The sequence below is a fragment of the Lissotriton helveticus genome, chromosome 5_1, assembly GCF_964261635.1.
Source record: "Lissotriton helveticus chromosome 5_1, aLisHel1.1, whole genome shotgun sequence".
Taxonomy (NCBI): domain Eukaryota; kingdom Metazoa; phylum Chordata; class Amphibia; order Caudata; family Salamandridae; genus Lissotriton; species Lissotriton helveticus.
In genome coordinates, this window is record NC_136065.1 from 328,270,932 (window position 1) to 328,296,046 (window position 25,115).

The following is a 25,115-nucleotide window of genomic DNA, read 5'->3' on the forward strand; positions in this document are numbered from 1 at the left end:
CAGCTTTCTCTAGCACCTAGAGGTCCCAAACCCTCGTTATATGGAGGTATTTGACGACTTTCTCCTACACTTACTGATCTGGCCTCTTCCTGGGGAGGAGGTCTCCGTGAATTATCCCCTTCACTAGAGGGTCGGTGTCCTTCATTATAAGGAGGCGGACTTCTCATAAACATGTCATCTAATAATTCATCATCCGACTCCCCCATGGGCACCCAATGTTTGCATTTTTCTGTTCTCTTCTCTCCTGCGGGAGGACCACCCATAGACATCATTGGAAACAGTCCTTCTACAATCATATTCTGTCTCCACTGTTTCATCTTTTTATCACGGGTCTCCTGCTTCAACTTTGGATAACATTTTGTCAACCCTTTATCCATTCGGGGCTTGTCTCTCTCGAAAGCTTCGATCTCCCATTCCTCTAAAGCTTCGTACTGCGTTAATCTAGGTCTGGGATGTAAGTCATTCATTCGGGTTCTCAAATTAAATAGAATTCTGCCATTGAATGTACCCTCTAACGGAAAAGCCAAAATTCCGTCATCCTTGGTGTATTCCGCCCAGTTTTCCAACCATACACACGAGTGGTACCCTTTATCAAACATCATGAAAGATGCGGGAGTATTAGGTGGTGGAATGACAACACCTTCTCTGGTTTTAATCGGTTTGTCCTTTTTGAAATAATTCTTCACCTTATTTACAAGGGATATTTTTCTCTTATTTCCATACATAATGTCGGTTTTATGCCCTTTCCACTGATCGTTCTCAAACCCTAAGTGTCGAGGATCAGGTCTAGTATGTGGTCTATACGAGTGCCACATACGATTTCTGCTAGTGACTCTGTTTACAAATTCACTTCCAATCCAAGTGCGTCTTTAATTTTTCGTGCGACCAATGAAATGCACGAATTCAAATAATCTCGACCAATGGGTGCGCGGCCTTTCGCGAGACAGGTTCTCACGCTTCGGCACTCACCCCTCCTTTACAATTCCAGCTCCGCTACACACCCGCTGCGTCTACCAATCCCAGCGCGGCACAGAGTGACGTCAGAGCAGCTTCGCGACTGACTCCCTCCTTCACAAGGTAACGGAAACTTAATTTCTCTCTAAAGTGCTTGTGCTTGGTTATTTAACAACGAATACACATTCGCCACTGTACTCAAGTGTCTAGACAGAAAAGATTTGTTTCACTGCAAGTAAACTCCTTCTGTCTACTTTTCACACGCTACGGATAGATCTCTTCTGCCTACCCTTCATTCCAGCATTAGGGAACCTGCTACTTCTTTGACTCATCCACTTCTTTTCGGGATATATTCTAAGCCCAAAGTTTCACCAGCGAACCCTTTTGCTATCACTCAAGCCCCGACGAACCTGCTACTCCTTCCGCTGTGACCCCTACTAGGTTATATCACGATAGAAGTTTTGCCAGTGATCTCGTAGCTATCATTTATTCAAACATACATTCAGAAAAAACCCTAGTTAGTGCTTCCAGTTCTGCCTAACCTGCACCAACTTTCCTGGAGTCAGTGACCTCAAAGCAAGTGGATTCTCTTCACCACTCGCTATTCAATTCCCCGGGGATTCCCAACAAACATATAAACACTTTACTAACGAGTGGGTTAATACATATATCAGTATAATAATAAGAAACAATTTAAAACATTTCATAATTTTTCAAAGCAAACATTTCACGTGAGTGATCAGTTCACGGAAAAGAAGTCTATCTTTTTAGCAGCAATGATGTTCTCGACTAGCAGCAATAATTTCTAACAGTATCCAACTTATCTAGCTTAACTAGTCCTACCTAACTTTAACTAGTCCCTAACCATACCTCTGCTACCAGAAAATTACTGATAGAGATCGCAGGTCACCCGGCCAATAATTTTTCACCATACACGTACCAGGCCCATATTCTTCAAATTCATCCTATACATTAATCGAGTGACCTACCAATTCTTCTACCAATAACCCTGGTTCCTTCCTATTTATTTCTATTGTACCTGACTTACCAATCCACCGTTACAGGTACCTAAGATCCACAATGGATCAGGGAGCTAGCTGTAAAAGAAAGGCAGGCAAAATACAAACCCAACTTATTTCTATTTCGCATTAAAATGATCACAGACAACTGGGAAGTTTTAAAAGTTTATCTAGAAATCAGGTTCGGAAATTAGCAAGTTTACAGTTAGAAGGCAATCAATAATCAAGATAACGAAAAGAACATAGCCATAGAGGAACAGGGTCAGGGCAACCATCTATAAGAAAGTTATAACAATGCGGTCTACTAAATAGATTTTAGAACTTGAATCACGAACTAGACTCTACAGGTTTGGGAAAAATACTGCAAGGTAAGGATTGGAAAATCCTATACATCTATAGGAGGGGGAAAATTGGAACACGCTATAGTTCTAGTATCTTAACGCAAAATCAGATTTTTCAGGAGAAATTTATATACCACAGTTATATTTCATAAACAGTATGGAGAGAAAATGTGTTCTAAAAGGTAGGGAAACGTAGGAACATTCTAAGGAAAATATACTGAATGACTTTTATAATAGGTTGCGGAAAGCATGGAAATTAACATATGCAAAGAAATTTCTTTATTTAAGCAAAGACAGAAAAATAGGAGATGCAGTATAGAGTTTTCGCACTATATTTACCTAGAAAGGTGTGCAGACCATCCCTGGCCACGGATCAGTCAAGGACAGGAAATACCCCAAGGAAGGACAGTCATCTATGGGACAGCAGGTGCAGATTGGACATCCCAGGACAGGACAGGAAAACCAAATTATGATCAGGACAGGACCACCAAGGCACGACCAGCACCCGCAGTTCGGAAGCAACGCCTGCGCTCCACCGTCTCTGCAGCTATCAGTCAGAACCCCGATTGGGTTAGCGAACTCCCCAGCAAAGTGCTCCGCCAGCACTTAAGGTTTAGTAAAACCTTTAAAGTCTATGGTCAAATTCGGACAGAATGCTCCGCAGCGCTCTGTATTCAGTCACCTATTGAGTGCGTTGGGTCAGTGACAGGTCAGCTATTCAGACAAGTCGGACAATTTCTCTAGCTGAACCTAGGCTAGTTATACTGTTTTCGGGTCAGTGTACCACCCCCCAATGTTGCAAAGTGTCAGATTCCCCAATTTCAATTGGTCCCCACATAAGATAGGTTAACACACCAATCAGAACAGACTTCTACAAGCTCGGTTTTGCATTTTAAGGAACCGCCTAGTGAATTTGGGGTTCCCATGAGAGAATACACAGAATACAATAGGAAAGATTTCATTGTAACAATTTCAGTACATTCAAATCCCTCTCGCTGGGTCAGAGGTGGCTTTCGCAGGAGCATCTTGACTTGTGGCTGCCAACTGGCTGGGTTCCACTTCTCAAGGCTACCTTCTCCCAGGCTGCGCGACATGCGCAGAAGGGACCTTCAAGATGGTTCTCGTCTCATTCAGACCCCCCCATATCGCGGTACATGAAAAGTAAGCGAAAGCAAATTAAAACATAGAAATAAAATGAATGTACTACATACCATGAGTAGTTACTTTATATTTCTTACTATAAAAATATACTATGCCGTTATGAATTAGTGCAACAGACAATAACACGAGAGCATCTGCGCAAGCTTCACCATGTGAGTATTCAGACAGCCATATTAGAGGCAAATACGCATGCGCACATTTTCCCACCACAACTACAGCTACGTCACGTCACGTAAGTGTGACTAACGCATGCGCAGAAGCAAATTCCCAAGCGACGGCCATTTTAAGACAAGGATTAATCGTATTAGTAAAACACATAGGCAAGCATCACTAAGATACATGTATATCAAAAAATAAAGGAAATTAGTAAGACATACAAATTTGGATTACAGAGTTATAAATGAATCGAGGTTCTTGATTTCAGCAAGTCGCGTAATGTGCGAAATCTTGCTTCATCAGCGCTACTATGTCAAAGTGGTGGTCAGTGAGATATTTCCAGCTTTTTGTGCCTCTTTTGTGATGAATTTAGTCCCTTGACGTTCCTGGACCCTATGGTAATTACCATCTTCACATAGTAACCTCCTCCCCCTTTCTCACATCCCTCTCGTGTAAGACGATGTTACCAGTTTCACAAGCAAACATGCATAGAGCCCCCATTGAGCCTGTCTTGTTGGGTGTTCCCTGACCAGAAGTACGGTGTGTTGCCTATCTGAGTGAAGCTGCCACCACTCCTTTAACCTCCCCCCTTCCAAAAATAAAAAAAAAATTGGAAAATCCCAACCCTCAACTTTACCAACAGTAACATGTGTCAGATCGATGGTGAGTCTCAGTCCGTAGATGTAACCATCTATCTGGACGCATGACCAATGTCCCCATCCGCGCACGTCCCAGGAGATTGAAAGTAGCAAATTTTGCCTTGAATGATGGCTCTCCGGAGTTGAGCAGCTGTATTTTAGCTTCCGACTGTGCACAAATGTCCGACTTGGGAAAGAGCATAGCTCTTTAATCCTTGTGGAGTCACATCCTGTAGTCTCTTGTCTCAAGCATCACTTGTGATTCCCCCCTTGATCTCGTGGACCATTGTGACGGAGATGAGCCAGTTCGATTTGTCCCTTGTACTTTGTGACGGTTCAAGATCGGTTGCAGAGAGTCCTATTAAGTCCTGCCCTTCTCTCAATTCTGTAATGTGACGTTGCTTGTTTTTTTACTCAAAACTCAGGCCAAACTGGTATGTCCAGCGGTATCTGACTTTGTTGTTGCGTCATTTTGAAGTAATGGGTCGAAACTGCTGCCACCTTGCTAAGGTTGCAGTTGCCAAGTCTTGGAAGATGCTGCAGGTATGACCATGGAAGGAGACCGCATTGTTTTCTGGCCACCGGCAGGACTGCTTCTTTCACCTTATAAGAGTGAAATTTTGCCAGTACGCCCCTTGTTAACCTCCGTTCTCCAGTTGTTGGTCCTCCGACTCGATGCACCCGATCCTACTTGATTTTAAGAGTTTGTGGGTTTAGGATCTCTGCAAATAGGCCTTCAAGGAAAGCTTCAAGATCCGGTCCTTTCGCCCTCTCCTCTAGGTCACGAATCTGTAGGTTGTCTCTCTGAGCCCTGTTTTCTGGATCTTCAGCTTTCAATTGGGTTTGGAGTAGTTGGTCTCGGAGGGCGTGCATTTTGTCTTGCAAGTCAGAGGTTTGTTTGTCGACTTCCTGAGTCTACGTCTTCAAACCCACCACTCTGACTCCCACTGATTCCACGTTCTGTTGGAGGGTGGCCAGTCTCTCATAGAGGTCGGTCTTTAGTTGGTCAATGGAGGCCTTAATGTCCTGGCTAAACTCCTTTCGGAGTTCCGTTTTGAAATCCCGTCGGGAAGCCATGAGATCATCCTTCGTGAGGGCCATGTTTGTGCTGTCGTTTTGTTCTGATGGCAAATCTTTGTTCGCTAGAGGAAAGGAGTTGGAAACTTTATTTGTGGCTTTGGTCAGCGTCTTCTTTGGTGGCATAGAGATGGGCCCAGTGATATCCCCACTTCAACCTTACGGGAGAACCTCTACCTCCCCCTCTTCATCTCTGCTGTCGGCAGCCGCCGCAGGTTGCTAGAGTTTTTCGGTGGGGATCTATATCAGCCCCTTGGGGGACAGGCCGCAATGTGTGTGCAAGCTTGTCGGACGCTCCCCTCAACCTCACACCGTCAGGGGTCCCGCCGGTTCTTAGTATTTCTCGGGGGAGCTCAGTAGCCAGGAGCGATTGCGGTCTCCCCAGAGCGCCCGGGCCCTGTGCTGTGACACAGTCGCAGTGCTTCACCCCGGCCGCGGGAAATCAGAGCATGTTTGCGGGCCCTACAGGGCGCTGATTGCAGCTTCTATAATGCTGCTCCTTTGTGTCTTGTCTGCCATTTTGAAGTCAGGCACAGGTTGTATGGCGCTCCCCCCAGCCCAGGTAGGACACTTCAAGCCTGTATCTCTCCGCTTGTGTAGCACATCCTATTCCTTATCTCTGTATATATGGGGCCCCCAACGCACCTGATTGCATCCGCAATGTAACGCGTAATGTCTGGGCCGGCTGCAGCTGAAAGCCTCCCCTCGTACTTCTCCGCTTCGGCAAGGGCGGCAGGTGTGTTAATCAATGTGTTTTATTCAATGAGGGGAGCGGAGATCCCAAGCCACTTTATCTTCGTGGTCTCCACCGTGTCAGGCAGGCCCCTTGTCAGCTCAGAGAGTGGTGGTCGCCATTTTGAGAAGTTCCGCGGCCGGACTGTTGAGGCTTCATTATGGTCTTCTGCGGAAAGCATGCTGCAGATTCCTGGATTCCCTACATGCACCAGCCTTAGGGTTCTCACACGGTGCTCACGGCAGCGTCGTGCTTCAACAGGTATGCTCCCGAGACTCGAGCGTGGACCGAGAGCCGAGACGAATTACGTCCGCTCGGCCATCTTGCCCAGCCCCGCCCGGTTTTATTATCCCTTTTGTTGGTAGAATCTGATATCATTCATTGGTCTCTAGACTCTTACATTCGCCTTCGCTCAGCTTCACTGTGGTTGGTAAAGACTCATCTCTTCATAATTCTCAACATGCAGGGTTTTGAGAGGCAGTCTTGCTGCATCTTCTCAGAGTGGTCACTCTTAGAATTGCCACTACGAGTTCCAGTCTAGCCTTGAGATATTCTCTATTGTCTGACTTGTCAAATTTCCAGCAAAAACCGAGTGTTCTGGGCAGAATTTTTCATGTCTGTTCTTAACAGTGGATTTTGTTCCCAGGAGTGAAGCACTCAGAATACATTATTAGTTGTAATATAAAGATTACATATAGCTATGTCATATTAATGCATTTCAAAGTATTAACGTGTAAAATAATCTCAAATCATAAAATATTAATATAGTTTTAAATGATTTACATTAGTACATATATGAAGATCATAAGCTGAAGGCTTCAGAACAGTTGCACTAAAGATTGCTATGCAAGACCACTTTTTCTTTTGTCACATGTGCAGATTTTCACATATGCAATGATGAAATTCAGAATGAAAACCACTTATATCACATGTGAAATTATCTAAAATCATGTTAGATTACATTAATTCATCACACACATTAATTATTTCAATAAGGATGGTTAGAAACCTAATAACACATGAGTACATGTCTTGCTTCGCCATTTCAGATAATACAGAATCTCCCACACAGTGGCTCAAACACACAGCGAAGCAGGAAACATAACCCAACACCTTTAGAAAAGAGTTTTATTTTACTCAATGCAAAAAGGCTCTTTTTAGAATAATGCTTGGGGTTTATATATGCAATGCTCTCTAACAGAAAGGCTTTCTTAGATAACAAATGCTCAACATTCATATATTTAAATATATAATATATATATTTATAAGCAAGCAATAATAACACACTTGGTAAATCCAACAGTTAAATGTATGAGTAATACTAATGAATAAACAAGCAGCAAATAATATGAGATAACACTCAAGAAAATATAATATGGGATGTCCTGCAAGAGATCAGAAAGATATATATATATATATATACACTAGATGCATCAATGTATTACTTTGGATGTGCACCTCAATCATTCACACATCACAAAGAAAACACCTCAAATGATCAAAGCTACGAGCCACACATCACAATGGCAATAATCCGAAATAAGTCACCTCACCCGATCGTTCACTCGAACTCCTTGCCAATTCCCACTTGGGGGCCCATTCACAGCTGGCTTGAACTCTCGACCGGGACTCAAGTTCCGTTTGTCTTACAGCAGTATGTCTACTCTGTAAGTGAGCTCCCAACTCAGCTGTCAACAAACCTCAGCTTTATAATCTCAAAACACACACTAGAAGGTTCGAGCCAAAAATAAGAACTTAATAATACCACCAATGTGCTATAAGCACCACCGCTTATAGCATCACATACTTTGTGCACCACTGCTCATAGCACTGCACTTCGAGACCAAAAGTACATTCCACGCCTCTTTCTCTCATGCTTTCAAATGCACATCCCACACGTTCTGTTCTTGGCAAGGCTGTTCTACTCCGTGACCGCTCCCACTGAAAGACTGCTAGATTACAAGAAAGAAACCTTTAAGAGAAACAAGGCATGTGGAGGACATCGTACATTCAGGCTAGGATAAAATAACGCACCAAGGTCAATTAAAATGATGGTTGTCAAAGGTCCTCACAGGGTGTCAGACCACAAGAGTGCCTCTAGCACTACAGTACATCACTTTAACTTTTTTGATACACTTTGAAATGACAATTAAAGTTGCTTGATGACATATGAACCTATATTAAGTATATGATTTAATCTATCCTACAATATAATTGCATGCTTTTATGATGCAGCAAATAAGTTCCCACATTTAATTTTTCATGACTCTTTACCGTGTGATTAGTGCACATTTATTCATGTGTTATTCAAGATGTCTCATAATCAATTTAGATATGTGTCACAGGTTCTAGCTGCTTATCAGCTGCATCAATCTCAAAACCTTGCACTGTGTGAAAGCCAGAATTGTTGACTTTCTCAGTGTTTAAATACCTTCCACCACTGTATAATTTATAAGCTGACGATTAAAGGCTATTTTTCACTAAAGTTTTCTCCCCTCTTTTGGTCAACAGAATTTGAATTATTTAAATTAGAATTTGAAGAAGCCCTGAACAAAGAGAAGGTGAGTGTGTGTGTGTGATCTTGTTTAGTGAGGTACTAAGTTTGGTGGTGGCTGGGGTCTTTTATGTATTAGGTGCCCAGTTAAGTGTGCTCCATTTACTTTTGCTATTACAGATTTGCCGCCATCACTGGGTAATAGTTCCTTAGCTGCAGGCTGAGATATGGGCTAGTTTATGTGGTGGTGAGTGGAATGCGCAACATGACTAGTCTATGGTGATGATGGGCATGTTTGGTGGAGGTAGGCTCCTGCCATGCACTAAATGGAACAAGGGGGCTGATTGGCTGATGGAACATGGCAGCTGATTATTAGAACCTTTTTCTTTTGGCCATACCTCCACGGCGGATTACATGTGCTGCGACCAATTGTTAGAGCCTCCTGCTTCTGCGAATTCTTTTTTTGTGAAATGGGATGACGATCTCAATCATGCAGGCACTGTTTGGCCGCCTTGCAGGAAATCTGTATAGAAAAGATTTTTCCTTAGTACCTTTGCACCCTCTCCAATGAATGTTACATGCACACCTTGTGAAGGGAAGAGGCGATCTTGAGAAAACTTTGAAGGGTTGTTTTACATGTTTACTGCAAGCTCCTCTGCTACCTATTTTATATTTTACGTGCTGTAGAAAATGAGCATTTCTCAGGGTAATACAGGGCACAGCCACAATAAGGATTCCAGAAATTCTGTACTTATGTTCCTCATTTTCACAGCAAGACTCACACCTCTTCGGTTTAATTGAGTTTAATAAAAAGCGCAAAATAGAAAGATCTGAAGGACACAACATGCGTTTGTGCGCTAAAGGTGGTACTCTGTCAAATATGTTTAACAGTCCCAAATGAATGTTACACCATTTGGTGTTCACCTGTTGAGGGGTGTTGGTGTGGTGTGCTGTGCTGTAAGTGAAATTTTGTGTTTTGCTCCTATCAGACATTCTCCATGCTATGGTGAGAACCTGGCACTAGAAGAGTCTGGGAGTCGGTGCCTGAGCCCCTCACATAAGGGTGATCACGGAACTGAAGCCCAGCAGACTGGGAGGCGATCACAGTCCATATCAGAGGGCCCATAGAGTATGAGGGTGTCACACACAGTCTGTATGAAAAGCCTACATACCGAGAGGGTTTCACAGTCTGTATCAGAGTCCACAGACTAGGAGGGTATCCAAGTTGGTATCGGAGCCTACAGACGGGGAAGGTATTTCAGTCAGTACCAGGCCCAAACGACGAGGAAGGTATCGCTGTCAGTATCAGACCCAACAGACGAGGAAGGTATCGCTGTAAGTATCAGACCCAACAGACGAGGAAGGTATTGCTGTCCTTATCAGACCCAACATATGAGGAAGGTATCTCCGTTAGTATCAGGGTTCACATACTAGCAGGATATCACAGTCAGTATCAGTGTTCACATACTAGGAGGATATCACAGGATGTATTAGAGCCAACAGACTAGGAAGATATTGCACTCCGTATCAGAGTTCACATATTAGGAGGGTATCACAGTCCGTATCAGAGCCACATATTAGGAGGGTATCACAGTCCATATCAGAGTTTACGTATTAGGAGGGTATCACAGCCATATCAGAGTTCACATATTAGGAGGGTATTACAGTCCATATCAGAGTTCACATATTAGGAGGGTATCACAGCCGTAACAGAGTTCACATATTAGGAGGGTATCACAGCCGTATCAAAAGTTCACATATTAGGAGGGTATCACAGTCCACATATTAGGAGGGTATCACAGTCTGTATCAGAGTTCACATATTAGGAGGGTATCACAGTCCGTATCAGAGTTCACAGACCTAGGAGTGTATCATCCTCAGTATCAGAGTCCACAGATAAGGTTTTTATCACAGTCAGTATTAGAGTGCACAGACCAGGAGGGTATCACAGTCCGTATCAGAGCCACATATTAGGTGGGTATCACAGTCCATATCGGAGTTCACGTATTAGGAGGGTATCACAGCCATATCAGAGTTCACATATTAGGAGGGTATCACAGTCCATATCAGATTTCACATATTAGGAGGGTATCACAGCCGTATCAGAGTTCACATATTAGGAGGGTATCACAGCCGTATCAAAAGTTCACATATTAGGAGGGTATCACAGTCCACATATTAGGAGGGTATCACAGTCTGTATCAGAGTTCACATATTAGGAGGGGTATCACAGTCCGTATCAGAGTTCACAGACCTAGGAGTGTATCATCCTCAGTATCAGAGTCCACAGACTAGGTTTTTATCACAGTCAGTATTAGAGTGCACAGACTAGGAGGGTATCGCAGTACGTATCAGAGTTAACAATTTAGGAGTGTATCACAGTCCATATTGTAGTTCACATATTTGGAGGGTATCACAGTCCATATCTGTGTTCACATATTAGGAGGGTATCACAGTCCGTATCGGAGTTCACATATTAGGAGGGTATCACAGTCCATATCAGAGTACACATATTAGGAGGGTATCACAGTCCATATCGGATTTCACATATTTGGAGGGTATCACAGTCCATATCTGTGTTCACATATTAGGAGGGTATCAGTCTGTATCAGAGTTCACATATTAGAAGGGTAACACAGTCCATATCTGAGTTCACATATTAGGAGGGTATCACAGTCCGTATCCGAGTTCAGATATTAGGAGGGTATCACAGTCTGTATCAGAGTTCACATATTAGGAGGGCATAACAGTCTGTATCAGAGTTCACATTTTAGGATGGTATCAAAGTCCGTAAGAGAGTTCACATATTAGGAGGATATCACAGTCTGTACCAGTGTTCACATACTAGGAGAAGAGCATAGTTGGTTTCAGAGCCAACAGACGAAGAACGTATCACAGTCAGTATCAAACTCAACAGACTTAGGAGGGCAGCACAGTCAGTATAAGAGTCGATAGACAAGGAGGGTATTACAGTCAGTATCAGAGTTCACAGCCCTGGAGGGTATCACAGTCAGAGTCTGCACCTCTGAACTAAGGCTGAGTCCCAGTCAGTCTGAGAGCCCTGCAGACCAGGAGGGTACCACTATCCTCATCAAGAGCACTACACTCCAGGGGGTATCCTAGTCTGTATCAGAGCCTCTCGTACTACGAGGGTGTCTCAGTCTGTATCAGAGCCCCTCCAGCAAGGAGGGTACCACCTTCAATATCCGAGTCGCTCAACTGATAAAAAGTATTGCAGTCCTCGTCGGAGACCCACGGGCTAGGAAGATATCACTTCAGCTTCAGAACCCCACCTTCTACTAAGGGTTCACAGTCACTATCAGATCCAACAGACTAGTAGGGTACCAGTCTCTGTCACAGCCTCAGAGACTAGGAAGGTATCATCATCAGTATCAGAGCCTCGGCGAGGTGGGAGAAGGATCTCCAATCGGATGCGCGGGATGGTGGCGAGTGAGAGGTCGGCGGAGCGTAGCTGGTCGTTGGGGAAATAGGAGAGCTGTCTGTTGAGGTAGGCTGGGCCGGTCTTGTGGAGTGCCTTGTGTGCGTGGGTGAGGAGCTTGAAGGATATCCTCTTGTTGACGGGGAGCCAGTGCAGGTTTCTCAGGTGGGGGTGATGTGGCCATGGTGTGGTACATTGAGGATCAGTCGTGCTGAGGCGTTTTGGATGCGTTGTAGTCGTTTGATGAGCTTGGTTGTGGCTCCGACGTAGTGGGCGTTTCCGTAGTCGAGTCTGCTGCTGACTAGGGCCTGGGTGACTGTCTTTCTTGTATTTGTCGGGATCCATCTGTAGATCTTGCGGATCATGCGGAGGGTGTTGAAGCAGGAGGAGGAGACGGCGTTGACTTGCTTGGTCATTGAGAGCATTGAGTTGAGGATGATTCCCAGGTTGCGTGCGTGGTCGGTGGGTGTCGGGGCTGCCCCCAGTGCCGTCGGCCACCAGGAGTCATTCCAGGCTGAAGGGTTGGAGCCGAAGATGAGGACCTCCGTCTTGTCCGAGTTCAGCTTCAGATGGCTGGTCTTCATCCAGTCGGCGACGGCCTTCATTCCTTCATGGAGGTTGGCTTTGGCGGTGATGGGGTCCTTGGTATCCGAGTCCTGCAGACTTGTAGGTATCACAATCCATTTTAAAAGCCCTTCTTCATAGTATCATACTCTGTGTCGGAGACCCCAAGACTAGGAAGAGTATTGTAGTTGGCAACAGATCCCGCAGTCTTCGAGCATGTCACAGTCCGTATCAGAGCCCCACAGTGTATGAGCCCCACATGCCAGGAGGGTATCACGGATGGGAAACATCCTAAACCACGATGCTTGAGCAACGACTCACCTGAACAACGAGGAGAGAACAACGAAGACTGCTCAACATCGAATGCCGGAACCACGACGGCCGGAACCACGACTTGACGGCCACATCACTTCTCTCCGCTGTCTTCCGCCTACCATCACCTTACGCTCACTACGATTGGGCTTTGTTGGAGTGATACGTCACTCATCTATGCCCAATCACAAAATGTCTCCCGCAATAGGTTAAGAAAAAAAGTTAACATTAGTATTGTTTCGTATGCACCCTGGCTGCCGTCAAAGGTAGGTCATTAATTTAAATGAATATTTTTATTAATACTTAAAATTATTTTAATAAGTATAATTTTTAAAATGAGTTGTTTTACATTTGTATTAAATATGACGTGTAAACACTTTCAAATCTTGCAACACGTTATAAAGGGATTTTTGAGGGGTGTGGGGGGTTTCCCCCCCCAAAAAAAAGACTAATTAAAGGAATTTCGTTGTTCAAGAAGTCGTTCTAAAAAAAAAAGTAGTAGTAACGAATAGATCGTTGTTAAAACTTTCGTGATTTAGGAGGTCGTGGTTCAGGCAGTCGTGGTTCAGGCAGTAGTTATTGAGTCATACAACCATCACGGATACTGTCAGAGCCTCGCAGACTCGGAGAGGGTCACAGTCAAAACCAGTGCCCTGAAACTAGTAAAGTGACAAACCTAGATGTACTCAGACTGGAAGAGTCTCTGAAATAGGGCCGTTCAGTCAAGGAAAGCAGTCATAGACCTTGTGCCTAGGAGGGTCTTGAGGAGGAGGCCTTGGGGCAAGAAGGCTGTCACACCGGGTCCTGAATCCTAGAAAGTTGTGGGAGACAAAGTGCCTTAGTATAGACTGCGCTCATGATCTAAGCCTATTGACCTGATACAGCATCAGTCCAAATCAAAGCGCCTCTAAGAAGGAAGGTCGAACATTTAACCCCCCCATTATATTTTCTGGGTATTAATCCGATTCTTTCACGTTAGGAATGTCTCCAGACCTTTTCCTCTGAAATTGAGAGGGTTTCAGAGTGGGATCCCCATCCAGACAGGAGTGGCACAGACCTCTAACTTAGAAGTGGCTCAGAGCAAGGTCTCTCAGTTAGACTGGGCATGCAATGGGGTTTTGGGCGATAGATTCAGAGTTGCAGATTGGGAGGATGTCAATAACAGTAGGATTCTGGTGTTCCGCTAACAAGAAGGGCCTTGGGTCTCGACTGCAAGTGACTGGGTACACTTTATACGGCACTGCACCCTATAATTACTGGGTGTGATAAGCTCCGTTCTAGGACATGACCACCCCCCGCCCCCCAGCCAGAATAGAAGGGTGTTGGGTTCTAAGACTTTAGATTTTGATTTTGTAGAAAGTGACCTGCAATGATGGTTTGACCCAGTGGCGAGGTTCACCTCTAACCTTCATCCATCTTGTCATCCCATACTTGTTAAAATATGCTTGAACGTATACAAATACTTACACAAACCTTCGCTCCATTTCTGAGCAAGGCTCATCTGTTTGGTTTTGTTTTGCTCTACATACGACACCTCTGCTTTGTCTTGCAGGAAGACGCCATTAACCGCTACGTCGCCCTCCCCTCTCGGCACATGATCCTGAAGGTATGCAACATAAGACAAGTGCTCAGGTGAAGCCTAGGTGATGCTTATACTAAAGCATGTGAATTTGGCACTCGGAGGCAGACCTCCTAATTGAGGCAGCAGAACAGAGGGGAGGGTGGCTTGGGCATCCATTGATTGGTGGCGTATATCTTGATATCACTCACATTTTAATGACCCTGTGTATGTGTTCGACCACGGATGGGCTAGTGCAAGGGGGTGGACATGTTATTACCCAAGACCACGAATAACCATATTAGGTAAGAGGGCACACCACGGCTATGCTTCTTAGCCCAAGACGAAAGTCAGACATTGACCGCTATTTTCACAATGTAAAAAGTAAAACTCACAGACATATGATCGACGATGCATATATATGAATTACACATTCATGTTTGATCGGGATATTTTATCTGTCAGAGTAAGACAAAAATGTATATATTTTTTTTATATATTGTTTTTAGTTACCCGTGTCTGAGAGTTCTAGACAATATCTGTAACCTCATATCCTAACAAGAGACGTGGCAGAAATGGTACCCGTTAGTGGGCATAATAAAATGAAAAAAGTGAAACATTTGTCATTAGATTCAAGAACCACTCAATAGTTGGTTTTATCATAATACATTGTAGCTCTTTTCTAACTAGACTTTGATCTAATTCTTAGTCACGTGTCAGTAATGTTGCACAAGGTTTTTCAAACCAAACATTCTATTCAACACATACACAATTACACCTGCAGGTACCTTGGAAATTGCAGGTGGACTGGTTTGACATTACAGACCAAAATCCCAGGTTTTTAATATCTCATGAAATTGGCTTGATCGATCCCTTGAGATGCCCTATGGTTCCTATTCCTATTCCTTGAGATGTTCCACTCACATGAGCTAAAAAGATGGCGGCTATGGACAGATGCTGGCCTTGGCATCAGTCCAGAAGCATCGGTAGCATCGCATTCAGTCCTCCGAGCTCTCGCCTTTAGTTTAAAAAATATGGCCTTATAAAGCGCTTGAAGACCACTCCTTCCGACAACACCTACCTGCACGTGATTGCCTTTAATGTTACCACACCTGGATTTCAATAAGGCTGATCTTATTACGCCAATTGGATGGATCTACAAATATATATTTTCATCTCAGACCGATGGAGACCTGTTAAATTTGACCTCTGGTCTCAGACCAGTTCACACCAGAAGGACTGACCTATCATTCATTCCCTTCCTGTATTGCCCCTCACTCCTGAATGACAAACAATTGGACCACATCCAGAATCATTCATAGTTCTTTGTACTGGAGAATACTTTTGCACATGTCTTTTGGAAAGATAAATGCCAAAACATTGGCTGATTTCCCAGACTTTTCACTACGTGGGTGACAGCCAACGCACTAACTTTCCTAAATTACTTTGTATTCCAACGCCTTAAACAAATACTCTCACAATGGCGTGCTACTGTGGTTGTTTAATGCACTCATCTAAGTAATGCACAATCACCTTTATTACATGTTGAAACTATGCATGAAGTGAAATGTTAATTCTGCCATAGCTCCATCCTGCTATTATGAATATTATAAAGAGTTCAAATCAGCAAGTCAGTAGATTAACACTCTGTATCCGGGCACTTTTTCAAGTCAAAAACCTCGAGTACGATTACCATTACTAGGGATCTTGGTAGATACGAGGGGTAAGAAAATAATGGAGGGTGGACATTTTTGGGGCATAACATGAGGGGGGGAGGGGGGGCTGTGTTTCTTGCTGATTTGCACATGTTTCCCCAGTCCACAGATATTTAGGCTCCTTCCAGCAACTAAATCTTCTAGTAAAAATACAAAACTTGGAATTTCATTTCCTGGGCCTATCGTAATTTACGAGCCATTAGTGATGAGGGTTTTAATCGGGTAGGTAAGGTTTCTAAGCAACCCTGCCTCATCTACAGTAACACGTCTGAGCTCCTGCCTGAGGTGGTGAGAGAGTGTTACGACGCAGCATACAGAGTGACAAAATAACTAACACTTGAAGATGAATCCAAGACTGTACAGCAAAAAGTGTTATGAATTCAGTTAATTATTTTTAGGTTGTCTAAAAGAACCTATTAATATCCGTTAAAGCATTGTATGCCAATCTGCAAACTTAGGGTTGCTAGGAAACGCTTGAATATAATGACAGTCTAAATAGAAGAAAGTAAGTCTATGGAGGGATAATTCCTTGACTCTCTTGACTACATGCAGGATAAGGGCCTCGGTTGACCGTACACTGAGGCACTGTAGCAGCCCGCCGACTATGTTTAAAGTTCCCTGCTGCACAGATGGAGAATGTTATCCTGATGTGCTTTTGCTAACTCGGTTGGGGCACCTACAACAAAAGTGTCTATTTCAGCCAAGCTGCCTTGTCTCAGCAGCTTGGCTAACATTTTTTTTTGTTTTCCATAATAAAATTCCCAATGGAATGGTTTGTTATCAGAATCAAAATATGAATGTCTCTGAGTCGCATGGAGTTAACTCCAAGTGCCTGCATATCATTGTTGCTTTTTCCATGTGTATGATCCCCATACCTTTAATACTGGCCATGGACAGGTACCACAGCATCAAAAATCCGGGTTACATAGGGCCACCCTTCCAAGGTCGATAAGCCAGTGATCCTGTTGACCACCGGCTCATGGTCATTGACCCTGCAGCGACCTTGGGTGCTGCTGTTGGGACCAAGAAGTTGTTAAGGCTATAAATGAGGTAGAGACAGAATGAGGTAGGCGCAAAGATCCTTCACCCATTGTTGAGAGATGTCATGTTGACTACTATTGAGTGGTTGTTCTCCGTATGGCCTAGGAATTTGTCCATTACAGCCAGAACTGGGAGTGTTTTCACCACACTTGCATGCAGTTTTGCTTACCATTCCTCTCACAAACCTTTAGGAACAAAGACAAGTGTCACATGAGCAAAAAACGACATCTACATAAGTTACACACATAAGTAAATTAGAGACTCCCATATCACAGACTTTTTTACCCTTAGTGAATCATGGATAATTGGGCAGTCGCACACCCGCGCCTTAACCTCCACTTTCTCTCATGTTCAGAACCAGCATGAAGAAGCGAAGAAGAAGCTCCAGGACTTGCTGGTGCTGTATAACTCTCTAAAGCTGGAAAACCGCCGAATGTTGGAGAGCCACAACCAGAAATATGCCCAGCTGAAGCGGGAGCATGAGAAGCACATGGAGATGCTGCTGAGTGAGTACAGGGAGGTAGCCGACTTGCTCAGACTTGAACTTGGGCTAAGCAGCCATGTGCTCCCCTGATCCTAAAACATATACTCACACGCTCATAATTGTGAGGCATCCGTAACTAAGTGAGTAGTGGATCCAAATATTGACACTCTGATAGTGAAAGAGGGAAGCTAGTTTATTAAAAGGAATCTCAGATGGAACTCCATATCGTATGAGTTTTTTTATTTTTGTACTTGCATTTCCCTTTGTAGGTTCACTGTACTTGTTTTTGAGTGGTAATTTGGTACTAGAACATTTTAAATCTCTATTGACACTCTATGTGGGATGTTTATGCATATTGCACCCCCCCTAGAGCCTTCCACTCACTCAGGTGTATGTATATTTATTTTATTTATATGACACGAACCTAGAGAGAAGGCAGTGGAGTTCTCTATCTGGACGAATCAATCAATCAATCATGCCATTTGTATAGCGCACTACTCACCCGGGAGGGTCTCAAGGCGCTTGGGGGGAGGGGTATGCTACTGCTCGAACAGCCAGGTCTTGAGTTGTTTCCTGAAGGCGAGATGGTCCTGGGTCAGCCGAAGGTGGATGGGGAGGGAGTTCCAAGTCTTGGCAGCCAGGTAAGAGAAGGATCTTCCTCCAGCGGTGGCTCTTCGGATGCGTGGTACGGCTGCGAGGGCGAGGCTGGTGGACCGTAGCTGGCGGGTGGGCGTGTAGAAGGTCAGGCGGTCGTTGAGGTACTTGGGGCCCAGGTCGTGGAGAGACTTGTGTGTGAGAAAGATTCAGTCGACGAGTGATTGGAGAGGTAGCTGTGTTCTGAGAGAGAAGGTGGATTTATGCTTGTCATAATACAGTAATTTAGCGCTACCTGCATAAGGCGTGAAGTGAGTTACAAGGACAAGCAGTTACACTGGGACAAGTGCATTCCGCATGGCAATTGTACAACCTAAGTCCCAAATGCAGCCTATAGTTTCAATTAAAATGGATTGCGTAAATGCATGTTTTAATAGTTCCAAGCCAAATAAAGACCATTAGAGGTAATTGCCCCCGAGTATCTGAAGGATGGTCACATGAAAATGTTTCTTCCTTTACTGGTAACAAAAGCATCTTCTGAAGTGAGAACAAATATACATTTTGAAACACACAATTGGGGCTGTGAAGAAAGCTCACATCATACAATCTTCCCTGGTAATCACAAACATACACTAATGATACGTAGCTTTTGAGTGGACATGAAATATTGTCTACCAACCTTTCACTGATATGTAGACAGGCGAGTTCATCTCGGTGGTAATTACCAACCTAGGTGTGGAGAGGGCACCAAGGATAAAGGATGGAACGATTTTTAGTAGGTGAGGTGTCCTCTCTAATATCTCTATATGCTTCTGATTAGCTAGGAGACAATATCTCATGTCCCCTAAATACCTACACACCACTAGTACATTTTTTGACAATATACATTTGTGCTCCTTCACTTCAAATATGGAAAACTACACGCATTCATAAAAAGGCAAAATATGTTTTCTGCATTTCCACTTGCCTGACTTCCACCAGCAGGTAGTAGGTGCTGAGGTCTAGGACAGTGCTTAATTTGTTAAGATTTTCTTTGTAGCCCACCATGGGGCAACCGATTACCTCAGTCGCCTAGTTGTACGGTTACTACCCTACCTTTCCTTTCTCTTTAATTTTTGCAGGTTCCTTTTCATCTCATCTTTCTTCCTTTGTTGACATTATTCCATCTACCCCCTCATGCATCTTTCTCCCTGACCCGTAAAGAATTAGTGCTGGTTCCGACCTCCAGCAACCTCTAATTTGGTGCTGGGCTCTGGACATGGTACACTTTCCTCCCTCTTAACCCATATGAAGGGAAAATCACTATGTTCTGGATAAGGTCTGTGCCTCTAACCGGTATCACAAGAGCAGATGAGACCAATTTAAATAGAGGGTGGATGTTAGAAATATTGTTTTCTTTTCTGTTCATAAACAGCACAAATTGGTGAAGGGGTTAATGACCCTTCTTGGAGTACTTTTCATGCTCCCATTAAACGATTGGAGAGGGGCAGTCAGGAAAGAAACTGATATTTCAAAGTCCCTTTCCTTAATTTAGTTCTTTATTATATAGAAATAGTATCTCTTTTCATGCAAACTAGCAATTTATGTATGACCCCCTTCTGCCGTTATTCTATTGCCTCATATCCCCATTGGTGTTCAGTTCATGTATGTATTTTGTAAAGCGTGACTTGAGTGTGCTTCCAGATTAGTCTCTAGCTCTGTGCTGGTTAAGTCATGCAGAAATGAACAGTGCCATTTGGTGAAGGAAGATGTATTGAGCCCTAGTTTCTGTGTTATGTATTCATACCCTAATAGCTTAATGACTGGGCGTCCATGTCACTTTTCTCAGTGCCTATGTCTCTTTTTCCAGATGTTGATGTTTGTGACAGGGCTGCATTAGTCTCCATGTTCATGTGTGTGACTGTGTCGCCGTTTTAAGTGTGTATCTTTCAGACCCGGTGCCTCTGGATGTCATTGTATGGATGTCTTATTGACATTCTCAGTGGTCTGGTGGTGGCGCATGTAAACATGTGGTGGGGTATGTGGTTGTCTGAGTGGTATTGGTAAGGGTATATTTATCAGTGTATTTTCCGAATGCAGTTGCCTTGTGAGTGCCAGTGAGTAGTTGCACTTGTAGAACTTTCGGCCTGTGGAAAAGGAGAAATTGAACTGTTTGTAGGCGTTGTTGTAGTGTGGATCTGCCTGGTTGCTACTGTCTGAAGAGATGTAGTGATCATGTTAGTGTGAGATTGTATAGTGCGTGTACAAGTGGTTGTCTCTGTGGTGCTTTTGTTGGTCTTGGGTGGTGTGTTTCCAGCAGAAATTTTGTGTAGGTGCTGGTGTAAGTTGGAGGTAGGCAATTATTCTTTGTTTGGTCTAGATATTTGTGTTTGAATAGCAGTGTTGTCAGTAGTTTACTTATGGCGAGGTAGTCTGACATTTTCTTGATGTTACGGGAAGGGGGTTGTTGCTGAGACTGATGTACCTTCTGTTAATGATTACCTGAAGTTAGATCATTTGAGTGTGACTTCTGTGCATTTTACTATTCAAACTTTCAGGTATTCAGTTAGTTTGTGTGTATAGGAAACCGTGGCCATTATTGTATTGCATGTAAAGCTTTAAATGTGATTCTTTTTTCATACGGTGGCTAATGGTGGTTAATGGTTGGAGCATAGTTTCTGGGCGACATATTTTCTTGACATGTAGGAGTAGGGTTGCTGGTGTAGGTTGCTTCTGTTGAAGTGTGAAAATGTGGTATGCAAGTAGTGCCATTTTTATAGTCTATTCATGAATGTAGTGGTGTCTTTTGAGGTGGAGGAAATGCAGCTTGTAGAGTTGGCGTCAGCTATGCGGATGAGTTCTGAAAGCATGTGGACAACTTGGATTTTTACTGTATTTGGGAGCCAGGACAGGGTTTCGTCTGTAAGCAGCCTCATGAAAGGTACGCTGACTTTTAGAGCTTTGAATACAGTGGCTGCTCTTCTGCTAAGGCAGAGGAGCGTCGCCTCACTGCTTTTTAGCAGTGAAAGAAAGGGAAAATAAAATGATAACTCTCATTATATAGTTTTATTTTGTCCTGCTTCTGGCAGCTTTACGGGGCTGTTCTCCTCACAGAGCAGGGGAGGAGTGGTAGCACCCTCCTAAGTGCGCATGATTGTTAGGCCGACCCTCTTGGGCCGGCCACACAGTCATGCCTTACAGCCTGCTTGGAGAACATGCTCAGGCTCCGAGTCAGCGTGTGAGCACTGTGATTGGCTGACTGTGAGCCTGGTTGTGCTTCCTGTTCAGACCGGGCGAGGGACTACGGAAGTGAGACGTGGAGAGGAAGCGATGAGAAGGTAGATTTTTTTCTTTTTCCTTTTTTAACACCCCCCATCAAAACCCCCCTCCCCCCTCCTGCCCCCTACTTCCGATTTATGCCGGCCGCCGCTTTTTGTAAAACGTAATTTGTTTTTGTCTTAGGGGGTTTAGTTTCAAGTGCTGAGGCTGTTGGAGTTTTCTCTGGGATTGCTGTAGATTTTATCATAATGTGAGTACCTTCTGCATAGTTTCGAAAATGAGGTTGAGGCATTTGACTAGAGTGGCCAAAGTTATCAATCTTATGTTGAAAAATAGAAGGGACCCAGTGGAACCTTGCATCTGTACTCGATTTTATTTTTCAGTAGAAAGGTAGCCCACAGGCTAGTTAAGTTCTGTTGTAAAGGAAGTTGGAGATACATTTTAGAGCTAACCCATTGTTGTCTATGTTTTGTAGTGTGTTTGTGACTATGCAATGGTTGACTGTGTTAAATGTCCATAAGCATTAAGCCTCTACCCCTGCCAGGGTGTCTTTAAAAGAGGTCTTCTCAGAGAGAGACACATATGCTTTTTTGTTTGTTGCTCAGGTGTGACTCTTAGTTGTGCTTATTCTAAGATGGCTTTTGATTCAATACAGTGTTAAACTTGTATTAGTTAATCTTTTTGTCGTTTTGCTGGGGAGAAAGTGTTTGAGATTAGTCTGATGGGTTTATGGTAGTCCTAAACTATCCGGCCATGTTTGGTAATTCTCCTCCTCTGTCTTAAAGTATGTTTTAAGTCTCTTGAACACTTATTGTTTTTATTAGTATTGTTGCACTTATCAGGCTCTTTAATCAATAACCAATCGCCATTGCTTCACGTCACTGCCTACTGGTCCGTTCTTAGCTCATCAGGACAATGTAGACATGCAGACGGGGGCAGGTTGGTCTTTAACGTTCTAGAGGTAATGTCTTGTCTGGCAGCAGTATTGAGGATTGTAGGACACGTTCCATACTGCATGTGTTCACATTCCTCCTTATTAGCATCACTGGAGAAAAAATTTATTCAGCTTGACATCTGTGTTTTAGCTCTTTCTACTTGTCTTCATTGTAAACAAACACTGGTTACCTCCACAAACTTTTGCAAAATCACATGTTCACAATGTGTCGGATAAAGTGAGCATCATCCAATCTGGGTCTCTGAAGGCACCCTAACCAGGCTATTTGAAGCATGGGGGTACGCTCCTGCATGCAGATAGCCATTCATCAACATCATGCATAGAAAATAGTCTGCTTTTCCAACCCTCATTACCTGATCTTTCTTTCTCTTCCGCCTCACCCCTTTCGATTCATAACGGAGAGAGCAACACAACACAACTGGCTCCCCACTTGCCTATTATACCACGCAGCCTTTTTAATATTGTGAATATGCCCTGTTAAGGGACCCCTCTTCCATGGCAGTGGCATTAAAAAGAGATAATCCTGTTTCTTTTGTCCGATCAAACATGTCATTGAACCTCTGAAGATGTACAGAGTTGTTCTAAAAAGAACTACTCGTTATTAATGCTCAGAACTGTAGTTAAGTTATTGTAACAGTGCTTGGTTCAATTGATGTTTTAAAGCTGATTTTGTAAGTACACTCATTGCGTGCTCAAAGCGTTTTGCGCCTATGGCTCTTCATCATCGACTATGGCTAGGTACCTCGGAAGTTTAAGTAATGTGATGATAATATGAAGCCCATGGTGCAATGGTGTGCGTGGTAGAATCTGTCTAGGAGCACTTTGATCACAATTTGCTGAGTTAGGTGTTGTGTTTCATGGCATTACACTGTGCACTGAAAAGCAATAGAATGCTGTTCAACTGAGTTTTCCAGACTTAATTGGACTTACTAGTCAAGTGCTGGCCTGAGATGGCAAAAAGTGTAGAGCACTAGCAATCACTCCCAGTATATTTGGAAGAAGTGTATTCTGCAGCTGCTTTGGCACGTTCCCAAGATTTTCCTTTCTCTCTCTTGCAAAGGAGACAAAGAGATAATCTGGTGGCCTTGATATCTTAGGGTTGTCTCAAGACAACCAATGTGCAGTGGCCACTACAGAATTCACTTTACACACTATGTCCTTTCCGCTAGTAGTCTTAAAGTACAGTCACTAACTAGGAAAGCTATATATTTCTTAATGCATGCTCAAAGTACAACATTAGGACAACAGTCTAAATCTAGCTGGACACTAATTGTTGTTTTCTCCTGAACATATAAAAACTAGCAGTTCTAGGAATCTTCTCTTGGTTTGTGTTTTTGGGAGATGATGGATCATGGAGAGAAATACAAGAGAGACTTGAATACTTCATAAGATGAGGGAGAGGAAACTGAAACAACTTTTCTGCAGCCATTTAAAAGGAACAGCTTAAAGCCTCATGAATGATTCCTTCCTAAATTCTAGGTGGCCCAAAAAAAGGCCAAATTGGAAAAATAAGCATTTACAGATCTTTTCCACTTTTTCCCAATTCAATGACCTCTTCTCTTTATCCAGGTTTTCTCCAGTGTATGATACCCACAAAAGGAGGAAAAAGAGTTGGACCCCCTTGTCCAATGAGGAAATACATTAGGAAGAAAGATATGCCAGTAGTGCCTGCTTTACTCATATTATTGTCATGGAAAGATCCTCAATTCAGCTCATGAACGTCAAAGTAACAGCAGTCATGGCAACTTAAAATATAATTTGAGCCTCCTTTTCAACATATTTCAAGCATCCTGTCACAAGAATAAATGTATAAGTAGAGGGATTTGGATAAGATACAGTATTCTAGTTCATGTCCAAACTCAGTCATTTGGAGTAAGCAGATGCTGTCCTTTAAAGTGTATCCTCCATTAGCCTGATTAGACTTGAAGTTGGAGGGCATATAAAAAGCAGATGGAGTCTCACCGCCTTCCTGGGAAATCATCTTTATCTACCTAAATGTGACCTTTCGATACAGTGCTTTTCGAATAACAGACATTCTCATGAATATTTATTTTAAACTAACAGCTGTTCCCCATCCAAAAAACACATCTAAATGAAGGAAAACCAATTAGCCACAATATTTCAGATCTGCTCAAGAATCAGTAAAGAAATAGAAATTTACCAAACTCCGTTATGAAATATATTGCTTTGCCCCCTCAGAAACCCCCACTGAGTATGCTTCAGAGAAAATGGTTGTGTAAGTGGAATAATTTTCAGATGTGCCACAGGGACAAAATGGAAAGGGCTGCTCTGTAGTGTACATTGTCAAACAGGTGCAACCAAATAGAAGACCCAGGATCTTCTGAAAATGATTGACATTGCTTTAAACCAGCAGAAAGAATGTTTGCTCATGAGTGATTCTGGCCCGGAAGGCACTAGGGTGATTCTTTGTGCTCCTCGACCTCAAAAAGGTCCACCTGATTGTGCAGACTGTATTTCAAGATGGAGACTTTAAAGCAACTTAAATTGATGGTTTTTTTTTGGGGGGGGGGTTGCGGAGGGAGGGAGAATTTTGATTTCCCCTAGACTTAGAGGATGTCTCTGTACATATGCTCACAAGAAATGATTACCAAATATTTCTGC

General features: G+C 43.4%; 1 protein-coding gene across 2 annotated transcripts in view; it reads left to right on the forward strand.

The window, feature by feature from the left end:
- The window catches only part of LOC144753138 (Golgi integral membrane protein 4-like), a 55,374-nt gene that overhangs the window by 27,132 nt on the left and 3,127 nt on the right, over positions 1 to 25,115 (forward strand). The window contains exons 3-5 of one of the 2 annotated variants that reach the window (XM_078640916.1): positions 8,591 to 8,640; positions 14,441 to 14,494; positions 17,558 to 17,708. In XM_078640916.1, coding sequence (XP_078497042.1) covers positions 8,591 to 8,640; positions 14,441 to 14,494; positions 17,558 to 17,708 — 255 coding nt within the window. The remainder of the gene's footprint in view (positions 1 to 8,590; positions 8,641 to 14,440; positions 14,495 to 17,557; positions 17,709 to 25,115) is intronic. The other variant, XM_078640917.1, reaches the window with a different exon arrangement.